Here is a 19234-nt window from a genome sequence, read left to right as displayed (position 1 = left end):
TTTAATTGTCACACACAAATATTTCACCGAAATTAAATCTTGTAACTTGTGTCAGGAGTCCGCAGCCGAGACCTTCCCATTTTGCTCATACGATCCGTACGCCCCGCTAGTTGACGTGATTGCAAACCAAATTCACAGTGAAAAGAAAGTACATTTAAGCATAAACGTGTCACCGTACCTTAGAATCAGTTCCGGCGTTTTTACGACTGCCTGTTACAGTCACAATTTCGTAAAAGTATGTGTCTCCTGGATCGTTGTCCTTCAACGGCGTTACGCCAAGCTGTGGAATAGTAGAAAGAGTGAGTGAGTGAAATAGAAGTTTAGAAATTTGGTTTTTGAAGAGCACCATATGCTGGTCGTAAGAGGCGACTTAATGGATCGGGTGGTCATGATCCGTGATGATGTGTCATCGTAACCGAAGGCATGGATCGTTGCTCATATCTGTGACTCGATTGTCTGATCCAGAGTCGATTATTTATAGGTCATGGTCATAACGCTATAATAGTGATGTGAACAACAAACAAACAAACAAACAAACAAACAAACAAACAAGGCCGATAACTCTGTACAGCGAGTTCCGGCCCCTCACCATTTGGTTACCAGATGTCCCTTCATGCGCGTAAAACTCGCACCCTTAATCTTCATAAGTTTTTGGATTTTGTAAACAAACATTATGATTAAGTAATATATAATTGATTCCTTTAAAATAATTAAATGTTGTGAAGATTAATGTTGATTTGAAAACCAGTTTAAAGATGAACATACATCAGCGTGTTGTCTGTCTTACCGCCTCTACGTCCTTCCGGTCCTTGCGTCTGGCCCAGACGATGGCGAGCATGTAGAAGATGGCAATGGCGATCTCCGTGACGTAGACAGTGGGGTTCTTGAAGAAGTCGGCATTGGAAAAGACGAAGTTCCAGTCGATGATGTTGGGGGCTACAGCCCAACCGCTGCCGAATGTCGTCAAGTGGTTGCAGTAACAGACTGTCTGCGTGTAGTTCGTTCCCTCACCAACCTGTTGTCGTTATGATTAAGTCCTATATGGCCTCATGTTCCTTATTCTCGCAATATTTGAGTGAGTGGGTGAGTGAGTTGGGTTTAATGCCGCTTTTAACAGTATTCCAGTTATATCGCGGCGTGTCAGCTTAATGTGGGAGGAAAGCCCGAAGTGATGCAGGTCTCAGACGTTTACCACTTCGGTGAAAGCCACGAGCACGGGTATGGTGCTGACAAACCTAGAAACATAATCAGGGCGAGCCGGGATTCGAACCCACAATCATAGGTTCCTGGCGTGCCCAAGGGACGCAACTCTGCACAGCGAATCGCGCAATATTTGATATGTAGCAATGGCAAAGAGTAAGAGAATAGTAGCCAATGACAATATCATTGGTTGTACATTCTGCAAAATTGTCCAATAATCTATGTTATTTTTTCAAGACAGCGGTAATTATGTAAACGGCCGTCCTTGTGAAACACTGGATTGATCTACGATCTATGATGTTTCGCGATGACGCAACTGATAAGACATACAACGTAGACACACTATTCAGCGTATCAGAAACGTATCAGTTTATTCAAATATGGAATTAGCGAGAAGACGAGAAGCGATTTTCTCAGCCTATATATTAATTCAGCATTCGCTGTACATTGAACTGTTCTCTTTCTTGCCATCGAGAAATAGACACTACATTTTGCCAAATATACATAACATTTGCTCATTTCCTGTGATATGCGAGTCTATTTCTAATTCAATTTCTATTTGCAATTGTAACGATCCCAATCACTTACTGTGCAACTATCGTTTGTAGCTCTCACTAACTGTGGAACTATCGATTGTAGCCATCCCTTACTGGGCAACTATCGATTGTAGCCATCACTTACTGGGCAACTATCGATTGTAGCCATCACTTACTGGGCAACTATCGATTGTAGCCATCACGTACCGTGCAACTATCGATTGTAGCCATCACTTACTGTGCAACTATCGATTGTAGCCATCACTGAATGTGCAACTATCGCTTGTAGCCCTCACTTACTGTGCAACTATCGATTGTAGCCATCACTTACTGTGAAACTATCGATTGTAGCCATCACTTACTGTGCAACTATCGATTGTAGCCCTCACTTACTGTGCAACCTTGTGACGCCCAATCTTTCAAGTCGTGGTCAAAGAAGTAGCAGCCGCTGGTGAAGGTGTAGATACCAATATTCATACGGGTGTAGTTTTTGTCGTTGGTGACATCCACTTTGTCTAGGTCAGCACAAGACTCCACTTTGCTGGAGTCGAAGCCTTTGGGCATAGGCCTGAACCCGAACCACACCGGGCCTAAGTAGTTGTCCACCTTGTTGTTATCCATCAGATAACGCATCCGCGCTTTCACTTTCTTGGCTGCAGAAATAATGAGTGAGAATAGTTTTACGCCGCTTTTAGCAAAATTCCAGATAAATCATTGCGCGGCATTCCGATAATGGGCTTCGCTCATTGTACCAATACCGGAAATCAAACCCGGGGCTTAGGCGTGGCGAGCGAACGCTTTACCTACGAGGCTACTACCCCTTGGTCCTTCACAACACTTTCTTAAGTCCATTTAGAGGATTCATTCTCAATATTCCTAAGAGTCATAACAGGGGAAGATTAATTAATCTTATTGTATAAGAATACGATATTAAAACCAGAATGCCTGCTAACCAGTTTTTATTTAAAATTTGGAATTAATTAATTATTTCAATTATTTCTCAGGCACTTCAAATTACATTCCAAAGCGTTTTTTCAGCTAATCATATTGTAGCACACAATTCCATCGGTTTTAAAAATGAAAACAATAATTAATGAATCTCACAGTAGTCCAGCGATTTGGGGATGAACGCAACGTCATCACATTTGTCAGCGCTGATCTTTGGCAGACCTCCCTTCCTCAAGATAACCATGATCTGGACGTCCTTCTCCTCCAGTTCTTTTATTTCCAGGTGTATGGAGGACGCCGTTTTCGTGATGTTCAGCTGGGTGTAGTACAACTCGTTCCAGTCCGCAATCTTCAGATGGGTCTCATTGAAAGACATCTTTGGATATTTTGGGGTTCGGGCAATAGTTATCGTGAGTGGTTCCGGGGTGTCCTTGACCTCTATGGCGTTGCCGAACCCGTCCATCAAGTCGACGTTAAGGAACTGAGTTCCTTCACCCAAGTTGATTCCAGAGTCCACGTACGTGTTGACATCAAGCTTCGTTGTCATCGCCTTGCAAATTGAGAAGGAACTGGAGTGAGTGAGTGAGTTGGGTTTAACGCCGCTTTTAACAGTATTCCAGTTATATCGCGGCGTGTAAGCTTCGTGTTGGAGGAAAGCCCGAAGTGATGCAGGTCTCAGACGTTTACCACTTCGGTGAAACCCACGAGCACGGGTATGGTGCTGACAAACCTAGAAACATAATCAGGGCGAACCGGGATTCGAACCCACAATCATAGGTTTCTGGCGTGCCCAAGGGACGCAACTCTGCACAGCGAATCGCGGCGCCTTAGACGACTGTGCCCCCCGTGCCCTCCGAGAAGGAACTGGACATGAACTACTCGACTTTTGATAGGGATACTGAATGCGACTGATCGTTGGGATAAGTCTTCATGCAAGTAGCATTCGATACTGCCTTGGAACAGACTCATTTTCATTATCATTACAAATTTAAAGTTATTTATATAACAGTCACTTTAGCTGCTATTTTAAGTTTCCTAACAATTTGAAATATCTCTGTAATCCTATCCCTTGGCTATATTGTTTTCATTCAGTGAAGGCATGATGTTCAAATTACAAACTTTCACACACAAAACGTCAATGTGTTTTATGTTTGTTTGTTGTTTAACGCCGCACTCAGCAATATTCCAGCTATATGACGGCGGTCTGTAAATAATCGAGTCTGGACCAGACAATCCATTGATTGACATCATGAGCATGGATCCACGCAACTGGGATTATGACATGCATCAATCAAGTCAGCGAGCCTGACCACCCGATCCCGTTAGTCGCCTTTTACGGCAAGCATAATCTATCCGGGATCTTCACGGGTCCCAATGTGTTTAAAAATATGTTGTACGCGTGTAATTTTTCTGTAACGGAGCGTTTGGTCTGAATGATTTCATCCGATATAGAGGTCAAGTCAGGAGATTGATCGTGGCTCTAATAAATGAGGTCAAATGGGGTTTAACGTCGCGTCCAAGATTATTGCACTCACATAGCGACGTGCATGTCCGTGTGTGTGGCTGCTTGTACTAGTCCGGACTGATGCCGATTTATAGTGCGAGCAGACTGAGATACCATGTTGCAGTTTAATGAATACCCCCCTCAGACACAGTATACTGACTCCGAGCCGACCAGTCCTTGTTTCAGCCTCTAAATGCCGAGCGCCAGACAGGGTACCAACAAGTACCATCGTTTAACACCTGTTGGTATGGCGCAGCCGGACCTTCCGCTCTCCGGGCGGACGCTCGTCGCTCTGATAATCTTTAAAGTATTTATAAAGGAGTGGTGTTTAACGCTGCTTTGAACAGTACTCCAGTTATACCATGGCGTGTCAGCTTGATGTAGGAGGAAAGCGATATGTTCATGTCTCAGACGTTCAGTTACCACTTTGGTGAAACCAACGACCACGCGCATGGTCCTGACAAACCTATCAACATAATCAGGTCGTACTTGGATTCGAACTCACGGCCATAGCGCGCCTGAGGGAGAAACTCTGATAAACGAATTGCGGTGCCTTTAACGACTTGGAACCCTACCTTTTACAACATAATACATCAAATCCACACCAAAAAAAACCCCAAAACGCAATATTATTCTCCCGGTCAATGGGTCATTGTGCGTTCGATTTTCATGGGAGATACGGGTGGCCCAGTCGTCTAAGGCACCGCAACTCGCTATGTAGAGTTGCATCCCTTTGGAACCCCAGAAACGTATGATCGAGGGTTCGAATCCCGATTCGCCCCGATCATGTTTCTATGTTTGTCAGCACCATACCCGTGCTCGTTGGTTTCACCAAAGTGGTAATACTGCATCAATGTCCGCCAACATCAAGCTGGCAAACCGTGATATAACTGGAATACTCTTAATCCCAACTCAGTCGAGTTTCCTGGCCCAATACAATATACCAATCTAACAAGTAGTTTATTTATTACATAGTCCCAACGTATGAAAAGATAGAAGTTTGATACGCCTAATACCTGCTCCGAAAACAAAACGTGCTCTGAAACCATGATTACTGTTTTCACTCACTGACAGGATGGCGCTGTCGTTGACACCGATACTGTCGCCAAAGATGTTGCCTTCAGGGAAGGAGATGGAAGTGGTTGTCCCGGGCATCTGAATCTCCACCCCGGACATCATGTCTTCACTGTCCAGATGGCCGATGATGCCAGATGCAGCGGGGGTGGTGTACTCCAGGGTCTCCCCGGGGGTGAGAGTCTGACCCAGCGTTTGAACAGCGAGCTGTTGGGTCTGAAGTGCCATGTCGGCGACCTCAGCCGCCTAGACAATCAAGAAAGAGTGAGGGAGGCTATAGACCTTAAAACGTAGCTCATCCGGATACCTTATGTCATCAATGTTATATTGGTGTTACTTCCTATCCCCAAACTCAGCTACTAGAAAGTTTTGTTTGTTGTTTAACGCCGCACTCAACAATATTCCAGCTTCATGACAGCGGTCTGAAAATAATCGAATCTGGACCAGACAATTCAGTGATTGACATCATGAGCATCGATCTACGCAACTGGGATACGAAGACAGGCATCCACCAAGTCAGCAAGCCCGACCACCCGATCCCGTTAATCGCCTCTTACGACAAGCATGGGTTGCTGAAGACCAATCCTAACCTGGAATCTTCACGGGACGTCTAGGAAGTGGGTGGGTGAAAGTGAAACGAAACCGAACCAAACTACCTGTCTTTGATCAGTTATAAATTCTTGGGTGTATATTTAGATATGTATCCAAACTACTTACAATTTGAGTATTTACATCAAAGTTCAAAGCTGTTTACTATTATTTGAAAGCACATGTGCTCATAAACGGCATGTGCTTTAATATAGCGCAACACATTTCTGTATCGATGTCGAGGGCTATATCAAGAATTATTTTCTTTAAAAAAAAAATATCTTTCCGATACAATATATCAGGTATTTATTTTATGGAAACGGAAATTTGTTCATATTTCAGCACAGACGGTGAATGGGTGGATATATAACAAAACCTGTTCTTTTACATTTTGTTTAGCGGGATGGTTATTGAGGACAGGCGGTGGCTCCTGTATGTAAAAGAGCAGAAAGTACAGACAAGAAACTGACTGTTTAATGAGCCAATACTCTTTCATTAACATTTTCTTGTTGTTCTGGACAGTGAATGACGTTATCACCCTTTTCCGATTTAGTATTCAATATAGAATACATCAGACAGCACGCATGACCATGACATAATCTTATGTGTGATCCTTCCAGCATAAGATCATTGTGCATGTGTAACTAGCAACACACATACTGCCAGGCAACATGGCTGTTCACTTACAATCTTGGCCTGGCTGGCTTTGTGCGCGTTGAGAAGATGTTGACCAGTCGGATCCTCAGAGGAGGCCACGCCTGAAACACACAACCCGTGTATGAGGTAAACAAAGCGAGTACTGCTACTGCTGCTGTTGCTGCTACTACTACTACTACTTACTACTACTACTACTACTACTACTACTACTACTACTACTACTACTACCACTACTACTACTACTACTGCTGCTCCTCCTACTGCTGCTACTACTACTACTGCTGCTACTGCTTCTACTACTGCTACTACTACTTGTACTGTTGCTGCTACTACTACTACTACTGCTGCTCCTACTACTACTGCTGCTACTACTACTACTGCTGCTGCTACTACTGCTCCTCCTCCTCCGCCTACTACTACTGCTGCTACTACTACTACTATTACTGCTACTGTTGCTGCTACTTCTACTGCTGCTGCTGCTACTACTGCTACTACTGCTGCCACTACTGCTCCTCCTCCTACTACTACTGCTGCTACTACTATCACTGCTACTGCTGCTGCTACTTCTACTGCTGCTACTACTGCTACTACTACTACTACTGCTGCTATTACTGCTGCTAATATTGCTACTACTACTTGTACTGCTGCTACTGCTACTACTACTACTACTGCTGCTCCTCCTCTTCCTCCTCCTACTACTACTACCATCGGGTTTGGACAACGTGGTAAACGTCGAAGGTCTGAAACTGATACTACTGATACTACTACATGTTGTAGCATCAACGATAATGCCTGACACACGCCGAATCAGTAGAAATAAAGAAGATGCCTTCAATACAAACTGACTGTGAGTTGTTTCTGTTCCCACCGGGGCACGGATGGCCCAGTCGTCTTAGGCCCTGCAATTTGCCATGCAGAGTTGCGTCCCTTAGGCGTGCCCGAAACCTATGATTGTGGGTTCGAATGCCCTGATTACGTTTCCAGGTTTGTCAGCACGTGCACCGAAGTGGTAAGCGTCCAATATTTGCATCACTTCGCGTTTTCCTCCAACATCAAGCTCTGACACGTCGTGAAGTAACTGAAATACTGTTCAACTCTAACACTGGCTCTATTCTCACCGGTCTGGTTCGACTCGATATCTGTATCGTAGTCTTCGAATGCCGACGTATCCATAGCGGTGAGCTTGTCACTCAGTACCGGCCACTGTATGTTCACGACGGCGGCCTGTTTAAAACATATTAGGCATGCATTAAGCATGTTGGTTATTTGAAGAGAAGCAGTCACATTATGCATGCATAAAACATGTTGGTTATTTGAAGAGTAGCAGTCACATTATGCATGCATAAAACATGTTGGTTATTTGAAGATAAGCAATGACATTAAGCATGCACAAAGCATGTTGGTTATTTGAAGAGATGCAATCACATTATGCATGCATAAAACATGTTGGTTATTTGAAGAAAAGCAATCACATTAAGCATGCACAAAGCATGTTGGTTATTTGAAGAGAAGCAATTATATTAAGCATGCATGAAGTATGTTGGTTATTTGAAGAAATGCAATCACCTTAAGCATGCACAAAGCATGTTGGTTATTTAAAAAAAAAGCAATTACATTATGCATGCATAAAACATGTTTGTTATTTGAAGAAAAGCAATTACATTATGCATGCACAAAGTATGTTGGTTATTTGAAGAAAAACAATCACATAATGCATGTATAAAGCGTCTTGGTTATTTGAAGAAAAGCTATCACATTATGCATGCACAAAGCATGTAGGTTATTTTAGGGAAAGCAATAATCATTATATCATTATATTATATTATACATTATATAAGCATATCCTCTGTGAGATGTCTAAAGGAGAGACACTACATTATGTGTGCATGCTGTGTAAGGTATCTAAAGGAGAGACACTACATTATGTGCGCATGCTCTATGAGGTGTCTAAAGGAGAAACACTACATTATGTGTGCATGACGTGTGAGGTGTCTAAAGGAGAGACACTACATTATGTGTGCATGCTCTATGAGGTGTCTAAAGGAGAGACACTACATTATGTGTGCATACTATGTGAGTTGTCTCAAGGAGAGACTCTACATAATGTGTGCATGCTGTGTGAGGTGTCTAAAGGGGAGACACTGCATTATTTATGCATGCTGTGTGAGGTATCTAAAGGAGAGACACTACATTATGTGTGCATGCTGTGTGAGTTGTCTCAAGGAGAGACACTACATTATGTGTGCATGCTGTGTGAGGTATTTCAGTAGCAACACTTTATTATATATGCATAGTATGTCGGCTGTCTAAAGGAGAGATACCACATAATGTACAGGAGAGAAGCTCTAAACAGACTAACCGCAGCAGCTTCTTGGGCGACGTTGAGCAGAGCCGTGCCCAGTGCCTTTGTGTTTTCAGACGATGTGTTCAAATGTGACAGTTCCTTTGTTATCTCCAGTGTTTTCATCATTGTTGCTTTCTAGAATCATTAAAAACTCATTAGATTCCCCCAAAAGGATAATGATGATTTCCGCTCTGTACTTAACTGTTACCTGTATTCATGTAAGATAATTCATTGAAACATTCTTCGTGATGCTCATATTCGATATGGCATGAATATCAGAGGTAAGCAAAATGCAAATTGTTAATACATGTAGATCTGCTTTTTATGTATACATGTTTTTTTTGCGATCATCAGATAATGCATAAATAGGAAACAACCAAATATGAATGTTCCTGATATTTATGTTTACTTTAAAAATCACACCTTTTGAATATAAGCTAGTTGACCAGCATAAGTCATTAAATACCTCGTTTCCGGATACACTGACCCAAAGTTAAAAAAAATAATTGAGAAGTATATTTCTGCCCGACGACCAGTTAACAAAATTCAGTATTGCACAAAAACTTCAAAGAAAGTAACTTCAGTAGGGCAAACATCCCTTTGCATTTAATACATTATTACTTCACCTTGTCGACAGTGTTTTTTACCGATAACACGTTTAAACACCTTGTTTAATTTGTATATTTTCATCTTACCATCCTACAGCTTTAGGATCAAAATCGGTAAAGTATATCCTTAACTAAAGAAACTTTACATATTTAGATATGTTAGAATCCTTAAGTATTGTTTCAAGTTTCTTAAAATGACTATTGATAGATTACAGGAAATGCTATAATATGATGTATACAAAATGGAATTCGTAATATTATGTATATAAGTATATGATGTAAAATCCTTTTTAAATGAATGCGGATATGAATATATTTGCTATTATATATTTGTACCCAGTAATCCAGATTCGTTCCTATTATCTGTACGCCAAAGCCTTCAGGATATATTCTTAGAAAATGGTCATCACAAGTTTTATGTTTACAACAATGTAATCATTACAAGCTTTTAAAGACACTTATTTCCCCAGAATACTACTTGTTTGATATAGAAATTAAAAGATTCCGAAATGCGCTATCACAATATATATATATAGACGCAGCTCCCATTGATTTCTGATTGAAGTAGGCAGACATAGGAAGGTAGCTAAAGAATTGAACATTTGAGAGCAATGTGATTCTAAAAATGTGATTGAAAATGAGTTTCATATTCTGTTGGTTTGTCAAAAATACAACTTTCTAAGAAGTAATTATATATATAAACGGCAGTAATATTCGTAATATTACGGATTTGGGTATATGATGTATAAAATCTCTAAAGAAATGCTCCCCCGACCATTGAACATGACGCGTGGGTAAAGTTGATACCCATGACGACCACAGTGCGGAGTTACCTGACAGAACTTGGTGCATTCTGCGGACTCCTTGGCGTTGGTATGTAGACAGGTGAGGACCTGCTCCATGGCGGTGGGGTCTGGCGTGGTCATGTTGGCGCATGCGCCTGCTATAGTGTCTCGGAGCTGAAACATACAATAATTGAATGAAAAAAGAAATATCTAAAAATACCCCGTAATGATAGTACCGCTACATAGAGACGTCGGTTTACAGAGAGTATTACTTTACGCGAAGATAGGTTTATGTGATACCGTTATAAAAAGAGATCGGTTTATAGAGGGATCACTTTACAGAGAGGTAGGTTTATGCTGTACCGCTATAGACAGACGCCGGTTTACAGAGAGGACTATTTATGTAAAAGCCACAAAACCCTTTCCATAATTTCCGCTAAAGGCAATTTAATTAATATTGTACGATTCCGTCTGAATCATAAGCATGTGAATCACTATCAAATAGTCACTATCAAATAGTCATTGTAATAAAGTAGCGTATTTAAAAAAATCGGTTTATTGAGGCTGTCACTTTACAGAGAGGTAGATTAATTAGTATAGTCATTTAGAGAATAATTATTGGTAGAAAAGTTAGTTTATTAATTATAGACAGTAAGGCATTACAGAAAGGCAGATTTCTGGAGTTGGTAAGAGAAGCGGGTTTTGTAGACCAATCTCACAGAGAACAAGAAAGGAGCACACTATGAAGAGGTATGTTTTTTAGAGAGTAATATGGAGACAATAGCGCCCTTTAGATTGATTGCAGGGACAATGTGGCCTTTTCGCACGGCCTCAGATTCATTGAGAGCTGTTGCGATGCCGTTTGCTATAACTACAGTAATACAGAAATATTGTTTGTTTGTTGTTTGACGCTGCAGTCAGAAACATTCCAGCTGTTTGACGGCGGTGTGTAAATAGTCGTATCTGGACGAGACAATCAAGTGATTGACATCATGAACATCGATCTACGCAATTGGGGTACGATGACATGCATCGACCAAGTCAGTGAGCCAGATCACCCGATCCCGTTAGTGGCCGCTTATGACAACCATGGGTTGCTGAAGACCAATTCTAAGTCTCAAAAGGGTTACTGACAAATGAAAATATCAGGGTACCATCTGGGTTCAAATGTCATTGGTGTTCCGTTATAGAGACACTGTGGTTTCACACTATAGAGAAGCATGTTCATAGAGAATGCCCTATTACAGAGTAACCGGTCTATCGAGAATGGTGCTTTATTGGGAAGCAGGTTCATATACATATAGATAATGGGTCACGGATGGCCCAGTCGTGTGTAAGGCGGGGTAATTCATGAGTTGCGTCCCTTGGGCACGCTAAAACTTATGATAAAGGATTCGAATCCCAATTCGCCCCGGTTATGTTTCTAGGTTTGTCAGCTCCATGGTCGCGCTCGTGGGTTTCATCAAAGTGGTAAACGTCTTAGACCTGCATCTCTTCGGGCTTTCCCCCCGCATTAAGCTGACACGCCGACTCACTCAAAGAGATCATGCTAATATAGAAACGCCTGTTTGTGGGGAGCCTTGCTTAACAGAGAGCACGCTATATAACGAGTGACGAGTGTCCAAGAACATAAGAAGAGTACCGACAAGAGAGACTGATCGGTTAAGAGAGTCTACTCGTGTGTTGTGAAAAAAACCATATGTCTATATTCTAAAAAGGCTGAAGTATAAAATCTACCTTAGCCTTGTTATCCCGTTCTTCTTCAGCCTTGTGGATGAGTGCTTTACGCTCTGCTGGAGATCCCTACATATATTGGCAGGAATATTAATAACTCAAAATATTAATAGGATCAAATCAAGAGGCAAACTGGAGTTTAAGGTTTGGCAGGTTTACGTGCTGTGAAGACACTGATTTATTCAGAATTGTGTACTATTGAGAAGAACGTCAGAAGAAAATACCGCAAATCCGCCAGTATAAATAGAGATGCATATAACAGAGAGTCGGGTTATGTATACAGTGATTCAAAAGCAGCTTACTACAAAATCTAGGCCTCCGACGCCGGACGCAGTCTTGAAAGCTGAAAGAACCATTCCATTGCCAAGTGCACTTCCTTCACCACCACCAACACCTGGTAAACCTGGTAGCCCTGGTACTCCGGAGCCAGCCATTTGAAATCCTGGTAGTCCTGGTGCCCCAGCCCCGTCAAGCTTGAAATTGCCCATCCCAGGAGCCCCGTCCCCGCCAGCTCCAAACTGGCCCATCCCAGGAGCGCCGCCCCCCCCTGCTCCAAACTGGCCCATCCCAGGAGCGCCGGCCCCGCCTGCTCCAAACTGGCCCATTCCAGGAGCCCCGGCTCCACCAGCTCCAAAACTGCCCATTCCAGGTAACCCGGCCGCGTCACCAGTTGGAGATCCCGGTAGTCCTGGTAGTCCTGGTGGCCCAGCGCCAGCCATTTGAAATCCCGGTAGTCCTGGAGGCCCAGCGCCAGCCATTTGAAATCCTGGTAATGCGGGTGCCCCGGCCCCACCAGGCTGGAAATTGCCCATCCCTGGAGCACCCGCTCCACCAGCTCCAAAATTGCCCATCCCTGGAGCACCCGCCCCACCGGCTCCAAAATTGCCCATCCCTGGAGCACCCGCCCCACCTGCTCCAAACTTGCCCATCCCAGGAGCCCCGGCACCACCAGCTCCAAAACTGCCCATGCCAGGTAACCCGGCCGCGCCACCAGTTGGAGATCCCGGTAGTCCTGGAAGTCCTGGTGCCCCAGCGCCAGCCATTTGAAATCCCGGTAGTCCTGGAGGCCCAGCGCCAGCCATTTGGAATCCTGGTAATGCGGGTGCCCCGGCCCCACCAGGCTGGAAATTGCCCATCCCTGGAGCACCCGCTCCACCAGCTCCAAAATTGCCCATCCCTGGAGCACCTGCCCCACCGGCTCCAAAATTGCCCATCCCTGGAGCACCCGCCCCACCGGCTCCAAAATTGCCCATCCCTGGAGCACCCGCCCCAGCGTTTCCAAAATTGACCATGCCCATGTTTGATGGTCCAGCAACACCACTGATATCAACACCCACCTGAAGGAAAGAGAACAATAGTTTTTTAATATAACATTTCATTCAGTATACAACAACAGAAATGCACATTTGCCTAGCAAATCCATGGCTGATTAGAAAAAACCCCATATGCATCTTTATACAGGCATACTGTAATCTGAACGATAATACAGGGTACCAGGATACTCACCCCACCCATGGGCTGGAACTCTGTCAATGCCAGACCCGGAGCCCCTGGTTTATTGTGTGCCTCTGAAAGCATAAACCATACCTCAGACTCTCCGCCATGTAAGGAGTCAAACATACACTATTCAACCCTGACTCTACAGCATGTAAGGAGTCAAACATACACTATTCAACCCTGACTCTACAGCATGTAAGGAGTCAAACATACACTATTCAACCCTGACTCTCCGCCATGTAAGGAGTCAAACATACACTATTCAACCCTGACTCTACAGCATGTAAGGAGTCAAACATACACTATTCAACCCTGACTCTCCGCCATGTAAGGAGTCAAACATACACTATTCAACCCTGACTCTACAGCATGTAAGGAGTCAAACATACACTATTCAACCCTGACTCTACAGCATGTAAGGAGTCAAACATACACTATTCAACCCTGACTCTCCGCCATGTAAGGAGTCAAACATACACTATTCAACCCTGACTCTCCGCTATGTAAGGAGTCAAACATACACTATTCAACCCTGACTCTCCGCCATGTAAGTAGTCAAACATACAAGATTCAACCCTGACTCTCCGCCATGTAAGGAGTCAAACATACACTATTCAACCCTGACTCTCCTCCATGTAAGGAGTCAAACATACAAAATTCAACCCTGACTCTACACCAGGTAAGGAGTCAAGCGTACAAGATTCAACCCTGACTCCCTGCCAGGTAAGGAGTCAAGCGTAAAAGATTCAACCCTGATTCATAAACAAATGTTTATGATACATATAGTCGGAATCGTACAATTGACTCTTATGATTATTGGAAGGGTGTTGTCGCTTTTATAACACGTCTACCTCAGCTGAAATAACAGTCTTTGCTTTGCCGCTTTGTAGCAAGGTTACTCCTACGTCTTTCTATATATGAAGTTTCGATTATCCACCGAAACTGATTCCAATGGCCATAAAAGACAACAAGCGGTGCAGACTATATGAATGGATCACTGAAAATCAGTGACGACACCAAGCTTTCTCGAAAAGTGTAAGCTGGAAGATATGGTTAATAGTTTGGTATTAGTTAGTTATATCCCTTACTGTCAGCGTTGAGCAGGGAGGCCAGCTTGGTGAGTTTCTCCGTGACTGATTTCTGATCTCCAGAAGCAGTAACCTTTTCGATCTCGTTCAAAGCGTTGTTCTTCTGTTGAGCTGACCAGTCTCCCATGTTAGCCGTGTTGGGGAACACCTGTTACGGGGACACAACCATGGAACGTTTAGCACTGACTAGGTGTCATGTCGAGATATCAAACATGCAATGCTCGACCCAAAATATAAGCCATACACTACTAACCCTGATGAATTCAACTATACTATGTTCCACATTTACTCTCTGTCTTGTTAGTAGGTGCCAGCCATACAGGATTCAACCCCGAATCTCCGCAATGTGAACAGTCAGTCATACAAGATTCAACCCTGACTCTCGACCATGTGGGGAGTCTAACATGGACGAACCAAGCCTGATTCTCCGTCATGACATGCAAAATTTAACCCTGGCACTTAACCACGTGAAGTGTCAAACATACACTATTCAAGCCTGACTCTCCATCATGCCAGGAGTCAAGCATACACTATTCAACCCTGACCTTAAATTTCACACTGTAGTTGGTTGGTAAATAATCGAGTCTGGACCAGACACCCCAGTGAGTAATATCATGAGCGTCGATCCATGCAATTGGGATCGATGACATATATCAACCAAGTCAGCAAGCCTGACCACCCGATCCCCTTAGCCGCCTTTTACGACAAGCATAGTCACCTTTTACGGCAAGCATGGGTTGCTGAAGATCTATTCTACCCCGGAATCTTCACGGGTCCACACTGTAGTGAGTGAGTATGGTTTTACGCCGCTTTAAGCAATATTTCAGCAATATCACGGCGGGGGGCACCAGAAATGGGCTTCACACATTGTAACCATGTCGGGAATCGAACCCGGGTCTTCGGCGTGATGAGCGAACGCTTTAACCCCCCCCCCCCCCCCCCCACACACACACACACACTGTAGTACTTAGTGTTAATGGTTACATGTTCTGTGCATAACCGTAACTAGACACATAGTCAGTTAGTTGAAGAGAGTCTTACATGAATTTAACAACACTACCCACAAGGCCAAGAGGGCAGCTTGTAACACCAGCACATTGTGTGGTAAGATTACTTGAATGTTACCAGAATCTAGAACGCAGTCTAGTGAGTTCCGTGTGCAATACCACAATCTAAAAACATACATTTAGAGAATGCTTTCAGGAAACCAGAATCAAGCCAGCTAATAACTGTTTACCTGTATGATTCCGAGGTCGTAGACGTAGGCTGCATCCATGGAGTCCTTGACAGACACGTAGACGTGTTCGCGGTACTGATCGTCATCAGCGCCGAGTGGGGGGTCAATCGTGACGTCTTCGGCCTCTTCGAAGGTGGTAATTTGTTGGTGCAGTTTGCTGTTCTTGTGGGTGCCTACATATAGAGCAAGGTAACCTTACAGCTGGCATACTATATACTGCACAGAAGGGAAGTTTGTCTGTGCATAGACCCAACGAATATACACGAGAACACAGTCTAGGAACAATATAAACTGAACAAATTGCGCCTGGACACCACATCAAGTGCATACGATATATAACTTCGAATTTTTTTTGTTGCACATGAAACAATTATCTTCTCTTGGGTTTTGTAAGTGTCTTGTTTTGTTGAACCACGTTCGAGACATCATATATTCCAAGCAACAGTGGTGGTTTTCGAAAATGTTTGTTCCTGGCCTCGTGATCATAGAAGGCATCTTTGAATTATTGATGTTGCTAGTAACGTGTACCCCAGTTGTCAGGAACAGGCACATTCGGTACGCTGCATTTTGGTCATCAAAATGATTTCGTTTTATACATAGCATTGAAATAAAGCCACCCATTCATAGGATTGATTGGACGTCAAAACAGGATTGGGCATGATGCCTGCCAATACGCATATCAGTAAAAGGGACAGGTTCGGTGTGATTGAGTGTCAAGCAAATTCGCCATATTAACTGGACATCACATCTAAATGTATGTGTAATAATGGTTATCATTTGCACAAAATTCAGCAATACACAATAAGTGCAATTTACTCACAGAAAAACTTATATTCTACAATCTCTGTCTCATCCTTCCATCCGCTACATTTAACGTTGAAGGGGCTTTTGTTGTCGAAGCCAATGGTGCCGTTCCTTGGAGATATGACGCAGCTACCGGGCTGGGGAGGAGGGTTCAGCTCAATGTTGAGGGAAGCCTTGCCATAGTCTCCATCACCCTGTCGGCACTTGCAGGAGAAGCGGTACTTCTTCACATCAGGGTGGAGTTTGTACATGGATGGTTTGATTGAAATCGTCTCTGTTTTCATACCTTTTGTACAGCAAGAATAACCAAGAATTTGTTTATGTCCAGCATTAAATGGATATACAACCGATCAGCGATACCTTTCTTTCCTATTGAGAGGCATTTGGGATTTAAAATTATGATTTTCTATATCTTGGTGTCGCTCGGTCATTTCTTATGGAACTCCACGTTTGACACAGGGGCATTTTAAAAACGGAAATTGGCTGAAAAGCCATTGACATTTGATTTTGCGTTTTCGTTGCCTCGCGAGACCGAAACATGACCCCGTGGTATGACCGGCGAGCGTCATATTGCCTTCCTTCTCTTTCAATTAGAATTAAAAATATCATACATGTGAACAATATGATGTGTTATCAATTAAGAATAGATGATGATTGAAGATAGATTTGGAGTGAAATATCCCCATCAAGCGTTATATTCAGAATGAATTTGGAACCTTTATGTACCACACAGCTTAGTAATACGGCCTAAAGGAGGCATTTAACTCTTTGGACAAGATAACCAGAATGCAGTTACTTTTACTCCTTAAAGCAGAATATACTGGACTAATTCCCATTCTGTTACGTTTACTACAGTAACTCAATACAGAATAATTCAGAATACGATGGATGGTCAAAAAGTTCTAAGCCTGACTAACTTTCAACTATTGGTCATAACAAAGTGACCATGTCAATGTGGTACATTGTTTGAGAAGTTCATTGCAAGTGTATTTGGTCTATTGAGGCCGTTTGTATATTAGTGACAGCCAGTTGAACGTGATTGGGGCCGGAATGGATACAAATATGGAAAAGGACGAATACAGAGCAGTCAACAGGTTTTTGACCAAGAAATTCATGACCGCATGTCACAAGTGTATAGGGATAGATGTCTCAGCTATTCCACTTTTAAACGTTGGGCAGTTATGTTTAAGGCTTGGAGAATAAGCCTTTATGATGACGACACTAGGTCTGGACGTCACTCATCTTCCACCAATGAAGATTCAAAGAAGAAGATAGACGTATTACCATTGCTGAACTTGTGGAAGACACAGGTCTGAGCAGTGAATCCATTGAAACTATTATTCATGAACATTTACAGATGAATAAGATATCTGCTCATTGGGTGCCAAAGTTTCCAAACTCTGATCTTAAGGAAAAAGAACTGACATCGCCAGAGAAAATTTACAGCTAATTGAGGAGGATTTCTTCAAATTCAAAAAGAGATCAGTAACGGTTGATGAAACATGGGTCTACCACTATGATCCCGAGTCATAACGTCAATCCTTGGATTGGTACCATTACACTTCTCCGATATCAAAGAAAAGTCTTCAAGATCAGGGAATAAAATTATGGCCACTGTATTCTGGGATACAAAGAGTGGGATTCTTGTTCTTGTTCTTGGAAAGTCAAAAGACAGTGACTGGTGTCAACGTTGCTGATTTGTTCCATCGCATGAGACATTCTATCACAGAAAAACGGCGAGGAATGCTGACTGCTGGAGTTCTACTCTTTCATGACAATGCCTCTTCTCACTTCTCTCGACTTGCTATGCGACATTGTGGGTTAGCAGAGCTTCCCCACCCTCCATATTTGCCAGACCTGCATCAAATGATTTCCTCTTGTTTCCTTAAGTGAATGAACACCTTCGTGGAGAAAAGCTTCACTATCTATATGAGAAGTGTAATGAAAAGCAGGGAGATTATGTTGAAAAATATAATTTAAAACACTTCCACAATTGTTGGTTTTCATTGTTAGGCTCATAACCTTTTGACAAGCCCGCGTATTCCCCAGTTTGCGATTCAGCAGTGATCTCTGTCAACTCTATTTATCTACACAACATTTAACAGAAATATGTCCTATACGTCATCATACCCACCAGTAATTCTACCAGCCACTTCGTTGTCGGAGTAGTCTCTCCAAGGCCAGCCAACAACATACGAATAGGCCGTCCACTCGCAGGACAGCTTGACCTTTTCACAGTCCTTGCAGCGAACCCTCAGGGCCAACCTCTCCTCAGAGGACACCATCTTAGAGTCGGTCAACTGAACCGTTCTACTGCTGCCGACAGGCCTAAAAGCAACAACTGGCTACACTGGTCACACTATACACAGTCTGCCTTATTCCGCTGATTTCTATCAATTTACAGCATAAGGATTACGCCCTAATATTATGGTACATAATGTAATACTGTCACTTGGCGAAGGTGTTTTTTTGTGAAGGGGAAAAAGCAAAGATCTAAAAAAGGTTATTCGAGATTGATTTAGCGTTGACTTTTTCTAGATTGTTCTTTAAATGGTGAAAGTTTATATTTAAGGAAAAATGTCGCTGATAAACTGGCTTTTTAGTCAAGTCGTTGAAGCACCATTTTGGTC

At 43.0% G+C, this 19234-nt stretch overlaps 1 protein-coding gene across 1 annotated transcript in view; it reads right to left on the bottom strand.

Annotated features, from left to right (window-relative positions):
* The window catches only part of LOC139467573 (uncharacterized), a 50331-nt gene that overhangs the window by 11694 nt on the left and 19403 nt on the right, over positions 1-19234 (bottom strand). The window contains exons 14-29 of the mRNA XM_071249110.1: positions 18739-18932; positions 16621-16890; positions 15801-15973; positions 14564-14711; positions 13566-13617; positions 12343-13315; positions 11982-12047; positions 10293-10418; positions 8867-8986; positions 7626-7731; positions 6538-6608; positions 5257-5508; positions 2841-3234; positions 2130-2374; positions 788-1015; positions 179-280 (exon numbers count right to left, since the gene is read on the bottom strand). Of these exons, the coding sequence (XP_071105211.1) occupies positions 179-280; positions 788-1015; positions 2130-2374; positions 2841-3234; positions 5257-5508; positions 6538-6608; positions 7626-7731; positions 8867-8986; positions 10293-10418; positions 11982-12047; positions 12343-13315; positions 13566-13617; positions 14564-14711; positions 15801-15973; positions 16621-16890; positions 18739-18932 (3520 nt within the window). The remainder of the gene's footprint in view (positions 1-178; positions 281-787; positions 1016-2129; positions 2375-2840; positions 3235-5256; positions 5509-6537; positions 6609-7625; positions 7732-8866; positions 8987-10292; positions 10419-11981; positions 12048-12342; positions 13316-13565; positions 13618-14563; positions 14712-15800; positions 15974-16620; positions 16891-18738; positions 18933-19234) is intronic.

This window comes from Haliotis cracherodii, unplaced genomic scaffold, assembly GCF_022045235.1.
Source record: "Haliotis cracherodii isolate W230 unplaced genomic scaffold, xgHalCrac1.p SCAF_2, whole genome shotgun sequence".
Lineage (NCBI taxonomy): Eukaryota > Metazoa > Mollusca > Gastropoda > Lepetellida > Haliotidae > Haliotis > Haliotis cracherodii.
Note: the sequence above shows the minus strand (reverse complement) of the source record. Positions and strands in the feature narration are given on the sequence as shown.